This window comes from Nuphar pumila, chromosome 15 (genome assembly GCF_984573655.1).
Source record: "Nuphar pumila chromosome 15, dmNupPumi1.hap1.1, whole genome shotgun sequence".
Lineage (NCBI taxonomy): Eukaryota > Viridiplantae > Streptophyta > Magnoliopsida > Nymphaeales > Nymphaeaceae > Nuphar > Nuphar pumila.
In genome coordinates, this window is record NC_143263.1 from 15,321,908 (window position 1) to 15,336,490 (window position 14,583).

At 36.7% G+C, this 14,583-nt stretch overlaps 1 protein-coding gene across 2 annotated transcripts in view; it reads right to left on the minus strand.

Moving 5' to 3' along the window:
• Positions 1 to 13,929, minus strand: part of CHR24 (chromatin remodeling 24) — a 118,724-nt gene extending 104,795 nt beyond the window's left edge. Inside the window, exons 1-5 of one of the 2 annotated variants that reach the window (XM_089988383.1) lie at positions 13,700 to 13,929; positions 12,752 to 13,551; positions 8,579 to 8,709; positions 8,436 to 8,490; positions 7,529 to 7,657 (exon numbers count right to left, since the gene is read on the minus strand). In XM_089988383.1, the coding sequence (XP_089844509.1) occupies positions 7,529 to 7,657; positions 8,436 to 8,490; positions 8,579 to 8,709; positions 12,752 to 13,551; positions 13,700 to 13,859 (1,275 nt within the window). In that variant the 5' untranslated portion in view covers positions 13,860 to 13,929. The remainder of the gene's footprint in view (positions 1 to 7,528; positions 7,658 to 8,435; positions 8,491 to 8,578; positions 8,710 to 12,751; positions 13,552 to 13,699) is intronic. The other variant, XM_089988384.1, reaches the window with a different exon arrangement.
• Between the last annotated feature and the right edge of the window lie 654 nt (positions 13,930 to 14,583).

The window sequence follows — 14,583 nt, forward strand, 5'->3', positions numbered from 1 at the left end:
AAGATGGCCATCTTAAGAGCTCAGCCTTTGATGTAATACACTCGGAGTGCTGACTGGTTTGCAATTCGTCATCCCAGCTCTTTCTAGAAGATCAAGAGTGTATTTTTGTTGCATGAGTGTCAATGTGTCTGAGGTAGTACCTCAACTCCCCTAAATCTTTCATCTTGAAAGTTTTCATTAAAAACTGCTTCACGTCTTGCACATGATTATCTGAGCTCCCAGTGATCACAATGTCATCAACATATATAAGAAGAAGTATAACAATGTCTGTCTTTTGGTAAATATAGAGCGAGTGGTCCAGAGAGCATCTTCTAAAACCATAGCTTTGAATTTGCATAGAGAAACTTTCAAACCAAGAACGGGACGCCTGTTTCAACCCATACAGAGATTTCCTTAGTTTGCACACCCAAGCAGTAGGATCCTTTTCGGCATAACCAGAAGGTTGCTCCATATACACTTCTTCCTTTAAAGTTTCATTCAAGAATGCATTTGTAACATCCATCTGGCTAAGCCTCCATCCTCGGTCGACTGCTAGGGATATGATGACACGAATTGTACCCATTTTGACTACCGGACTAAAAGTTTCATCGTAATCTTCACCATATTGTTGTGTAAATCCCCGAACAACAAGTCGCGCTTTATATATGTCAATACTTCCTTCAGGCTTATACTTTGTTTTGTAAACCCATTTTGAGCCAACTACATTCTTTCCTTCTGGCCGAGGTACTATTTCCCAAGTCTGGCACTCATGAAGTGCTTCCATTTCTAAATTCATAGCTTCAGTTCAATGACGAAATTGAAGAGCTTGATTAAAACAAGTGGGTTCATCCTGTTTTGTGAGCTGAGACATAAATAACTGGAAATCAAGAGAAAAGGTCTCATAACTCACCCATCGTTGAATAGGATGCCTAATGCGTGACGGCCTTTGAGTCGGATCATTAGCGATGCTTTCCACATTCCTCTGCTTTATATTTTGTCCCGTCTAGTGTATATCTGTCCAGAGAAGCGTTCTACTGGGGGTAGTTTTACTGGAGATGGTTCAACACGCATCTGTGAGTCATCCAACCCCCTACTTAAGCCAAAGGAAGTACAATTTGCCTGACATGTTTCTCCTGTATTAGCAAAAAGATCTGCGCTCATCCATGGATCATATACCTCTGCTTCTCGAGATGGCAACGCTTCAGAGTCATTTACCTGAAAATTTTGTTCATCAAAAAAAACATTCCTAGAGGTCCTAATACGTTTTGTAGTAGGATCATAGCATCGATAGCCTTTGTATTCATCCACATACCCAACGAATCTGCACTTAACGGCCTTGTCCTGAAACTTATTTCGCAGAGATGAATCAATATGTACATAACATACACAACCAAAAACACGCAACTCATCATAAGAGGGATGTTGCCCAAATAAAGTATAATATGGAGAGTTCTGGTCCAGAATCGCCATAGGAAGACGATTTATGACATGAACAGATGTGTGAAAAACTTCTGTCCAGAGACTAACTGGCACATTGCTATCATGTAACATGCTCATCGCACTCTCGACAATATGCATGTGTTTCCTTTCTGAAACCCCATTTTGTTGAGGGGTATGAGGGCAAGAAACCTGTCGACTTATTCCTTTATCCCAAAGAAAGGCAATAATCTCGTTTGATGAATACTCTCCCCCACCATCACATTGTAAATGCACAATATCACAGGAAAACTTTGTTTTGACCATCGAATGGAATTCCCGAAATAGTTGAAAAACTTCATGCTTATGTTTCAAGAAATATATCCAAGTATAACGGGAATAAGAATCAATAAAGATAACATAGTAACAACTACCGGAAAGAGAAGGAATAGGTGCGGGTCCCCGAACATCGGAACAAATAATCTCAAATGGCTTTGAAGCCCTTTTATTAATAATATGAAACGGAAGAACATGGCTTTTGGAGAGTTCGCATGAGGAACATTTATTATTATCTAAAAAGGAACATAAACTAGACTCTGGAAGAAGACCATCAGATACAAGACTTTCAACGAAGCCCCGACTATAATGGCCCAAACGATTGTGCCAAATATCTGGCTTATTACAATGAGATGAATTAAAAACTTTCAACGAAGGGAAAAACAATGACTCTGAAGGCGAAGACACTGAAGAATGCTTGAACGACTTCAACTGGAGGACTGGGGCTGAAGGTGAAGACATTGAGGGAATCTCCTTGAAGACGTACATGTTTCCTTGTCGCTCCCCCTTAGCGAACGTCTACTTCGTTCGTAGATCCTTAACGTAAACAGAAGATGGAGTAAATTCGACGGAAGAATTCATATCGTCAACAAGTTTAGATACAGAAACAATGTTCTTTTTAATATTAAGAGCAAGGAGAACATTGGACAAGTGAAGTGAGGACTCTGACATAGGGATATGTGCATTGCCAGTATCACTAATGGAGTGATAAGTTCCATCTCCCGTAACTATACTACCTTTTTCAGAATAAGGCAATATGTGAGATAACTTACCGGCATTACCCGTAACATGAGTGGCAGCACCGGAATCAACATACCACTCGCCTTGTTCATTTTGCTTGATCGTCATCTATGACAATGCGGATAACAAAAGTTGTTGCATATCTGTAGATGGCGCTTTCGTGTCCACAGTAGTAGTTGACTTATTTTCAATTTTGTTTATTTTTCCTCTATTTTGTAGATTAAACCAACAATCAGCTTTTACATGTCCTCTTTTGTTACATAAGAAACAAGTGGGCACTCTCCTCTAATTCCCTGTATTAAAAACACCAGAAATATTAGGTGTAGGCAAGATACCACGACCTCCCTGCCCAAAACGTCTGCGGCCTCTGCCTCCTTGATGCCCTCCATTTCCTCGTCCAAAAGTGACAGAAGTATCCATGGCCAAAACTGAATGAGAACGAACTGATTCATTTCCTTCTGCTCTTTGTTTCATAATCATCTCATGCTGGAGAAGTTTCGCTTGAAGATCGTCAAAAGTAGGCAAGTGAGGAAGGCATGACAAAGTTGTGGTAAACATGTCAAAATCAGGGCTCAATCCATTGAGGAGTTGTTGAACTTTATCTTTATTTGAAATAGCACTTCCAATAACCGCCAATTGGTCAGTAATACGCTTCAAGCGGCCTAAGTATTCCATGACTTACACGGAGCCTTTCTTCAAACTTTGAAACTCATTTTTTAAGTACATAACTCGAGCTTCTGATATCTGAGAGTATGTCTGAGACAACTTACTCCACAGATCCGCCGCAGTGCAATCATCTGAAAGAGTAACCAACACTTCTTGAGATAGTGTCGACGTAATATAAGCAACCAAAGACTGATCACGCTTCCTCCAGGCTGTATACTCTGGATTCTTAAAGAAAATAGTAATTGTGTCACCCTTCTCATTGTTGGTTTCCTGCAAAATAAACCGTGGTGGTATAGGAACCAAACCATCCAGATGTTCATCGAGATCCTGACTCCGTATAAAAAGAAGTATTTGTCTCTTCCAGGTCAAAAAATTAGAGTGAGTAAGTTTTTCTGTAACAAGCTGACTCAAGAAATTTGCAGAAGGACCGGAGGACAAGGTGGATGACGAAGAGTAATTCATATCAATGGGACAACGAATAAACGAACAAGATGAATGAAGAGAAAGAAAAAGAAAATTGGAGATCACTTAATCAATCAATAGAACTTCAATAAGGGATGCACCCATGCTACTAATAGACGTAAACTGTTTTGCCTTTTTTTTAGGATCGAGATTGTAGACTGTTATAACCTGCCTATAGGCGTCCCACAGAAAACATTAAACAGTAATAGAAAAGGAAACTTTTGTAATCAAAGAGGAATCAAAGAGGAAATAAATCAAAAAATACTCAAAAACTGCAGTAGATTTGTTTGTAATCAAAGGAGACTGCAATCAAAGAGGGAAAACACGAATCAAAGGGATTGCAATCAAAGAAAATGCAATCAAAGAGAAGAAAACTGCAGTCGTTGATGTCGAAGAGGGACGTTAAAGGTGAAAAGAAAAAAAAACTGCAGACGTTAATAATGCTGCAGACGTTAATCATGAAGAAGAGAGACAGATGGTGATGATAATGAGTACTGTGAAGAAAAGGAATGAACAAGAACCAGAAAAATGAACGAGTAGCAGAAGTTACCAGGAAGGAAGAAGAATGGACGAAGAGATGTATCAAAAATTGTTTCTTCAGAGATCTTCAGATCTCGCTGAACACACGTCTGGTAGGGTTCTGCAACCTGGTGCTCTGATACCATATAAGATTCTGTGTGGGGTTCAGCCTTCACTGCAGAAAATAAAGAAAAGAGAGAGAGAGAGAGGAGGAGGGAGATGCACAATGGTTGGGGGCGGCGCACGTTAACCCAACATCCCAGCCCTAAGCTTTATAAATAGGCAAATATACAATAGCTGAGATTACAGAAAAATTACAGGAATACCATTAATGAAATGGTATTGAGCATGTGTTAAAATATTCAACGTGCGTATGGATCTGGATCCAGATCCATACGCATACTATATTTTAACAGCATTTACTATAATTTTTCAGATCCATAAGGATCACGCAGGAGTGGTTGCGGGGTGCTACGATCGGTGCCATGGAATCCACACTTTCTTGAGATCTGGGACAATGTTTATTTACTTTTAAACATTTTAAATTTTCAATTTGATAAACCCAATGTAATGACTTTTTAAATTCATATGTTAAATGACATTTAGTTTAATGTTCATGCTAGATGATAACCCTTATAATTCGCCCAAGATTTTAACGTATTTTTGTTCATATATTTTTGTTGTGCTAATAAAAAATGCTGAAAATTTGGTTACAATTTTGGGGCATTACAATGGGAATTGGTAAAACCTCCACCAAGGAATAATATTTTTTGGAGCAAGTGAGATTATAAGATAAAGACCAATGCAAATGGGTCAGATAAAAGATACAAGGCAAGATTAGTAGCTAAGGGCTATAGTCAGCGGTTTGGAATTGATTTTGTTGAAACCTTTGCTCTTGTAGCTCATATGACAACTATTTGTACATTGCTTGTAGTGGCTGCAGTGCAATAGTGGAATCTGTGGCAATTAGATGTCAAAAATGCCTTCTTGACTAGAGACCTGGAAGACAAAGTGTATATGGAACTACCACAGGTATATTAAACTCCATAAGGTACAGTTTGTAGACTTCACAAAGCATTATATGGACTCAAACAAGCACCACGAGCCTAGTTTGAGAAGTTTAGTTCAGCAGTGAAATCACTTGGTTTAGAGTAGAGTCATCATGACCTTGTTTTGTTTGTGTCTTCCTCTAAGCTCGAAAAATGCATATTACTTCTTTATGTAGATGATATGATACTCACGGGAGATGACATGGAAAGAGTTAAGGAGACGAAGAAGAAGTTGGTGTTTGAGATGAAAGACTTGGGGCATTTGAAATATTTTCTTGGGTTGGAAATAGCATACTCACCAAAGGGATTGTACTTGTCTCAGCATAAGTATGCTACAGATTTGGTGGTAAAGGAAAGACTGGTGGATGACTCAAAAAGAATCAATTCTCCCATGGAAGAAAATTTAAAGATGAGAGCCACAAATGGTGTTGAGTTAGAAGATCTTGTAGTATACAAACAATTAGTTGGAAGTCTCGTATGCTTGACCATATCCATCCCGACTATCACCTATGTAATTCATGTAGTCAGTCAATTTATGAATGCTCCCAGGACAATACACTTAGTTGTTGTACTCAGGATTATCATATATGTGAGAGACACTAGGAACTATTGTATGTTCTTTTCATCATCATTTACCACAGTTCTTAAAACACTTTTTGATGCTGATTTTGGAAGCTCTACTCAGGATCGTCTTTCTATTACTGGTATCTGTATTTTTCTTAGAAGCTCCCTGACCTCATGGAAAAGCAAGAAACAGTAAAGAGTTGCCTTATCCAGCATGGAAGCAGAATATAGAGGTATGGCTCAAGTCACAACAAAGATTATTTGGATAAGTTGGTTATTGGGTGAGTTGGGAGTCTCTATTGTTGACAAGACTTCCTTATATTGTGACAATATGAGTGTTATTATTATTGCAAAGAATCCAAAGTTTCATGAGGGAACCAAGCATATTGAAATATATTGTCACTATACAAGGAAAGCCTAAGAGGATGGAGTTATTGCCCTAGAACATGAGAGCTCAAAGAATCAGATAGCAGATGTCCTTACTAAGAGTCTTGCTCCTTCACATTTTTGCTCATTCATTTCCAAACGCTGAATGATTTTGTTGCATCATCACAAGTTTGAAGGGGAGTGTTAAGAGTTATGTAATACTGAGTATTACCATTTGGGTACTGCCCCTTACATGTATAGTTTCATTTGTACATAGCATTTATATTAGGGGTGTTTGTTACCTTTTTACGTTTTCTTTGATTTTGCCTTGGAATGTATATAGAGGGGTCGACCCCTACGATAATGGTTGCCTTTTGTTTTGCTTGAGATTGAATACAGTTAGCCATATTTCTCTCCATTGTTATCTTCTCTCTTGGAGATTTTCTGCTCTTGATATGGGCAAGCACAAGACATAAAAAAAGCATTATAAACATACAAGGAGAGTGCCTTTAAATAGGCACTTGAGGACACAAAGGGGCTGGTCCAACGACTAGTTGGACCAGCCCAACAGCTATATAAGAAAAAGAAATACAGAAAAAGAAGGAAAAATACAGAATAAAGAAAAGATAAGTCAGTCCCTAAAGGACTGACACCTATTATATAGGATATGACTGAAATACCCCTGACAGATATTTCAGTTTACAAACAACAGAAATTATAAGTGTCTATCATTGTCTATATATATATATATATATATACACAATGATAGACACTTATAATTTAACATCTAAGTAATCTTAGATTCCTTATATACTCGTTGGAAATGCTTTATAGTAAATATCTTAGATAATTCTGTATACAGCACATGGAAATCATCATTCAATGTTTAAGAATGTCATCATATTCTTTACAAGGTACTTGTGTTACAGAGTGCAACTTATGCTGCATGCTCGAATAACATGACAAAGGGATAGATTTAGTGTGGATTATCTCTTGCATTTATAACTGCAGATAATTGCTTACATCACGATGAAAAGGAAGCAACTATTATGAATTTATGAGCAAAGGCATGGGCCTAAAGATTAGAGAACAAGTTAAATCGGCTATCAAAGCTTTCAATAAGCATTTGAATGGCCACGAGTTTGCATTGCATTGTGGGTGTGAAGTTAGTTTTTGCATTCATGATATGTGTGTGGTGCCATGAAGCTAGACCAGTGAGTTATTGCACTTTTTTTGTGTAAATGACATCATTTTATTCTTTTAAAGCCTCCTGAAGGTATCTGGCCTGTGTCTGTCCCAATGTGGCAAATCATCCTCAACAGAGAAATCTTAAATAAACAAATCAGATAAAAAACTAAACATTACAATTCGTCATGGTTTGTGAAAACAATAAAAAACTTTGCCAATAGCCAATGCAATATCAAACTAACCTCATCAAGTATAATGTAATCCCATGTGAAGTTGTCCTCGCTTGCATCATCAACCAAGATGTTGGTACCACTTAATGCCTTTGCATTGTTACGCACAATGTCATATGTAGTGAGAAGAACACCACCATTCTATAAGAACCAGTATGTTCATTCAGAAAGAAACGAATAGAGTTATCAGAAAAATGAATAGCTAACATTGCAGCAGTTATAATCTTAACCAAATATGTTTGGGGTTGGAAACAATGTTTAAGTAGTGATGTCAGACTGTCAGCACTAAATGCAAACTTGGTCACTTCCACAGGCATATGTCAATCATTCCATCACTATTTTTGCTTATAACTCATCAAATGAAGAGTAGCCTTAGTAAGCATTTCAAAATTGTGTGATAAGCATAGGTTGAAAGCACAGTGACTCATGACTGAATCAAAAAAAAAAACTTTGAATTGAGACTTAACCAGGTCAAACAAGCAACTCAGTCAGGTTTCATTGATTTCTATTTTTTCTCTAAAAATAGAAAATATATGTTAATTTAGAAAAGAATTTGTATCCAATATTTGAAATGTCTATGACATCAAAAATCAAAAATTCAAGTAAAAAACTTAGTGACATAACTAGTATCCAAGTGTCAATAACATTTAACTAAAATTTAGAAGTTACACAAATATGAAGGCAGATATTTAGAAACTGGGAACGCCAATTGCATTGACCTATTAGGAATGCAGCCCAATTGAGGGGGATTTTAACAGTAGTAAGAAGTTGCACAGAAAAACGAGTAAGTAGATCTTTCAAATTTCAAATTAGGATTTATTAAGAACCATCAAGAATGATTGAAAAGCATCTCGAAAATCAAGGAAACTATATGCACAAAATATATGCTGCTGCAGTATTAGAAACACATATTGTGAACCTGAAGGACAGATCTAAGCTCATAATCACGTACACTTCCAGCACCTCCAAAGTATCTGCAAAAGTCAAACACCAAATTGTTCTACAAAACTGAAAAATTAATCTATCTACCACCAACAAAATTCACGGAAAACAAAAGCCTACTCGCGAATCTTCTCAGAAAGGCCTACAACAGAAAGCTCCTTAATCCAGTGTCCAAGAAGAGTTTTTGGAGCTACAATTAGTGCCCTTTTTACTATGCATGAGGCAAATAGACCTGCCAAAAAGGCTGACATCTGCAAAATATGATAATTAACATAAAATCTGCTAAGAAAATTATAATCTAGATCTGAAACGAGCTACTGAGTAAGTCAGATATACAACATGAATGTTGCTCTCTCTCTCTCTCTCTCTCTCTCTCTCTCTCTCTCTCTCTCTCTCTCTCTCTCTCTCTCTATCTATCTATCTATCTATCTATCTATATATATATATATATATATATAAAAGGGGGATGGTCCTACCCTTTTTTGTTAGGTGCTGTTAGAACCCTTTAAAAGTAGTACTTTCAAGAATTTTTTTGCCTAATCTGAACCATTAGATGTATTTATCATTACTTATTTACTAAAAAACAAGCTTTTTTCAAATTGATTTAATGTAAAAATGTAAATATTTTATTATCAAATTTTAGTATAATCCCAACTGTTGATTTTTTCACCTTTTTAAAATACACATCTGATCATAAAAAATCTTAATCATACATGTTCTTTATTGAGTAAACAATGATAAACACATCTAACGGCGAACAAAAATACTTGAAAGTGCGATTTTTGGAAGGTCTTAAAAGGGTAGGATCATTCCCCTTCTCATACATACATACTTTCATGCATGCATACATACATACATACATACATACATATATATACATATACATATATATATATATGTTGCAAATCACATAGCTTCTAGCATTGGATAGAGGCATAAATGTCAGATGTTCTAATGCTTGAGAAACAAAATCCCAAAACATGGCATGCATACATACCATAGTCATAAATATTGGTCTAGGTAAATCTCGGCAAGGCAATTTTTTGCAAATATTTATATATATATATATATATATATATATATATATATATATATATTGCAAATCACATAGCTTCTAGCATTGGATAGAGGCATATGCTTTAGAAACAAAATGCCAAAACATGGCATGCATACATACAATAGTCAGAAATATTGGTCTAGGTATATCTCGGCAAGGCAATTTCTTGCAATACTATAGATTTGCTTGATAAATCTTGAGAAAATCTTTGGGCTTAAATTTTTTTTAACATTTATATAAAAATAACAAAAATCAATAAGAAAATAACATGTTATGACAACAAAATACATAATAAAAGAAATAAGTAAAATGAAAAAGAAAGAAGAAAAACACATGTAAGATGTAAAAAATAAATTAGAAAAAGGTAAAGTAATTGGTAATATCATGGTATTATCATGAGAATATTGCAATATAATTAAATTGGGGATATTTTCCAATATCATGATATTTTACCTTTAATATCATTTGACGAAAATACAGCGATTATATGGTTGATATCTGTGACTACATTACATTCATATATGATCACATCATCACACAAACACACCCATATGATGGTAAACTTTATCAGAAAAGAAATGAGAATGATGATACAAAGATGGCACTGAACTAGATATTGAAATTCTTAGGGGTAGTTTGTTTCATTCTCACCAACAAGAAAAGACTGCATGGGAAAGGCATCCTATGATGGGAAGGCCATTCTATGTGTGAAAAAAATGCATACACAGGGGGGTGTATGGATTTTACATAGTAAATGCATGATCAACACGAAAAGAAACCCATAATGACTGTGGGCCACACAGGAAAATGGAGTTGGCACGTTTGTTTCACCTGCATGCAAAAATGGAGGGTTTCATATGTAAACCTCATTTTCATGTGTAAATTGGGTGAAACAAATGACTCCTTAAAGAAACCACAGTAGGAGATGGAGAAGGGGAACAAAGTATGGCAGCCAAAAGTAACCAGGGGTCATCCAGTCTTGGAGACACCCCTTCTATAGGATTTTTTTATAATATTATGCATTTTTAATAATGCCCTTCATATAATGTACATATTGCTAAAGTGTACAAACAATGTATTTCTAAATTTCTGACACTAATTACATGGTTAATATCTACTGATGGATCAATGGTATGTAGCTCATGAGCCACTTGGTATATTTTACCAAAATATCACTTCTATACAGCAAAATTACAAGTACTCATTGATGTGTAGATTATGCTGCAAGTACTGTACTAAAAATCTGTCTCTAACACACACCCTTGCCACCGATAACTGTACATGGATAAGAAACATGGACAATTTTGTTCTTTGGGAACCAATGTGGACAAGGGGATGAGCCCGGTGAACATATCCATAACTTACTCTTCACTATTGATAAAATGAGAATGAATTTTCCGGTTTTCAACCTTCTCTTGCACAAAGTGTTGACCTAATTGAACATGCTTGGTCTTACCATGATGAACGGCATTTATAGCATTGGAGACAACAGTCGTATTGTCTTGATAAAGAACATACCTTGAGATGGGTTTTTGTATTGTGGAAAATAGATTTTGGATCATAGTCACCAATATCATTCTCAACAACTTTTTTCTCAGGAGTTTATTCAAAAAGTTATTTTTCTTGGAAAAATCTAGGGAAAATATTATGTTTTTATTTTTTTTAATATAAATTAAAAAGTATAAGAAATAGTAAGTTTTATAATATTTTACTTGTAGAAATATAAAGAATATAATAGAAACCAAAAAAGATACTTAAAGTATATAAAAAATATGTTTTTTGTAAATCTCAGGAAAATATCACAATATTTTATATTCTGGCAATATTTTGAAAATCTCAAAAAAATATTGGCTGATCTTAAAATACCAATAATATCATGATATTTTCAAACTATCGGCGATATCAGTGCCTATGTTTTGGATTCATGAAAATTCTGTTAACAGCAACCATAGAACGATATTCTGTGACCTGTCTTTGTGTTTGATCCGAATATTGTTCTCTATTTTCTACTACACCACAACACTAAATTGGATCAAAAGAATACATAAAAGCCCTAACTGATCTCCTTGTAGATGGATTCCCTGTCAATCTGCATTGGACTAGGCAGGTATCATGAGTGGAAGTCCATGTTTGCCATTGAAAAACTTCCAATACATTAGTTCATCCATTATAGCACTTTTTTTATTTCATCTAGGTGCATGCATGAAGTGCCACCTGATTCACCACATGTGAATGTGAAAGTCAAATATTGCAAGGCTTTTATTGTACTTCTATGTTGGATCTCTATATATCCACATACATGTGTATCTCATGTAAAAAAAGTTAAGAATAGCATTGCATTTCAGCATCCATATTCTTTCAAGCAAATCCATCACATACTTTTGTTGAATTAGTGACAAAGAATCTTCTGTCCTCTATATTCAACTCCAAGAAAGTATTACAAATGGCCATTTTCATATGAAACCTGCCATCCAAGAGCTTCTTAAGTGCAGACAGTCAATGGTCATTGCTTCTTTAAAAAAAAAGTTTCAACCCCAGTCGTTTTAGCTTGTATTTTCCACAAACCTACGATAAACGCAACTCTTTTTTTTTTTTTTTGCTTGAGCACACATATTGGATTGAAAATGATCCTACAAACTAAGTGAGGAATATCTCTAAAGTAGTTGCCCACTTGAACACCCGTTACTGTTTCCCAGGGCTAAAAGTTACTTTCCCTTTATCAAATTAAAGCTAACGGCTAACCAATAACCCTTATTACCTTTTCAGATCTTGGTTGACTTGTGCTTTTTCTGCCAAAAATAAAGACATAATCTGCCATTGAGAGCATTGATGCAAGTTTCCAAAATACCAGCATTATAGGTGTTAGATTCATAACTTTGTTCAGTTGAACACTTCTAAAGATCAAACCAAGCAATGATATCTCAAGAAGACCTAAATTTTTTTTTACTAGGCGAAGCAACGCTTTCTTGTAGCAATGCTATCTCCAGAAAGCCTATGTTCTCTACTACTAGAATTATCTTTTTCTAGCAGCATAATTGACTGAAAATGGAATGCAACTGCAAAGACAGGTGCTGAAAAAGCACTTGTTTACTTTGAAAAGTACAACTAATCATTAAAAAATGGCATCTTATGATTCAAACTTGGCAGTGCCTGACAAAATTCCGCAAACTAAAACTGAAAACCAAACGGTATTAGAAACCAAGCAAACAGAGAGATGATAGTGATTGGGAACTGACCTGCATTGTCTTTCCTAAGCCCATATCATCACCAAGAATTCCTCCTCCCAGCCTAGAGTGGATGTCCCACAACCACTTCAGGCCTTCACGTTGATGAGGGTACAGCATTTTTGCAATTTTACCCGAAAGAGTATATGTTTGGCCTTGGCCACTGAACACAATGGCATCCTTATCATTGTAATCAGAGTCACTATCTTCATCCAATACGATACAGTTTTCATCATATGCTGATGAACCAGAATCCGAAACTTTGTCCTTCGATGAAACGTTTGGAAAATATTCAACAGCCTCAACTTTTGGATCATCCAAAGTGCAACGAGGCAATTCCTTGGCTGCACCCCGTCTTCTTGTTGTCTTTAATATATCTTCTGGCTCTGCCGAATTTTCCAAATCTTCAATCGAACCCTCGTTCCCAGAATTGGAAGATAACGAGGAAACGGCGCTCTCATACTCCGGTTCATCCAGGCCCTGATAGGTCTTCAGAGGAGCAACCACTTTTCCGTCCCTTTTACCAGGTTTGGCGGTCGGACTAGGGTTAGACAGATCAACAAACTGGGCAGCAAATTTTCCGTGATCCTTCGTCTTTCCTTTTTTAGTCTCGATACTCAAGCTATCAAGTTTGGTGCTCAAATCCTTTAATATCTCTCTGATGTCAGAAGGAGATGAATCGTCCGTCCCACGTACATCATCGTCGTAGACTGTTTCATGGTGGGCTGGTCGCCGAGAATCGTCGTCCATGGACGAAAGCTTGCATAGGCGACGTCGGCCTTGGACTTTAACCTTGTGCAGCTTATCCACCTCTGAAACGCAGGAGGGAAGAAAAACATCAATCGCCTTGGAAGGCCACCACTTTCGCCACAGGAAACAGTGTTGCAATAAAATACAATATATTTGGGGATCAGAATGCAGAATTAGAGTATAGCGAGATAGGGAAGGAAGCAGTTTCACCTGGTTGATGATGTTGATGGTCATCATCTTGATCATCGTCCAAGGAAAAGGTCGGTGGAGGGAAGTGGGAGATGTGCTTCGAATTGTTGGAGTGTGAGGTCAAGTCTTGAATGAGGCGATCATTCCTCTGGTTCAGGCTACGAGGCTCTCTGTTTTCCATAGCGTAAATTGGACGAGGGAGAGAGAGAGAGAGAAAAGAAGAATGGGGGTTATGCCGCTACTATTTCCTCGTTGGTTTTCGGGAGGGAAAGAGGAAGCGGGGGAGAGCGAGTCACTCCCTTTCGAAATTTCGATTGCCTATAAAATCCGGCACCTTTTTTTTCGACAGAGAAAGTTGGGGTTAGGCGGACCCCTACGAGTTATACAACGGGTTCGAACTTCCAACGTCCCAAAACAAGGTGACGTGCACTAACTGCTCCTGCCAGACAAGCGGAGCCCCTGTTGGTAATCCGGCTCTTTTTTTACATATGAGGAGACTGTCCCGAATGTTTACGAGAAAAACGGGGAATACAGTTGCGAGGCTGGCTTTGAACTTGCTATCACATGGACACGAACGAATGACATGATGTGTTATGTTTGCATATTTTTCTACTAAAAATAGTATATAACAAGAGGACATGACACGCGAGTACATTGAAGTTTTATTTTTAATCTTGTTAGAATTGAATTGAATTGGTTTGCACCGGCTTATTGGAATCGAGTCAGTCCTAAACCGCTTTTGACTTACAGAGTACAAAAATGGGTCAGATTTTGCATGGATTGATTGTATCGGGTCAATACAACTTTAATCGGCCTATGTAATTGTTTTAGTTTTTTTTAGGGATAATAAAAATGAGCGTATTGTATGGCAAATTTGATGTGTTTACCAAATGCCTTACAAATTT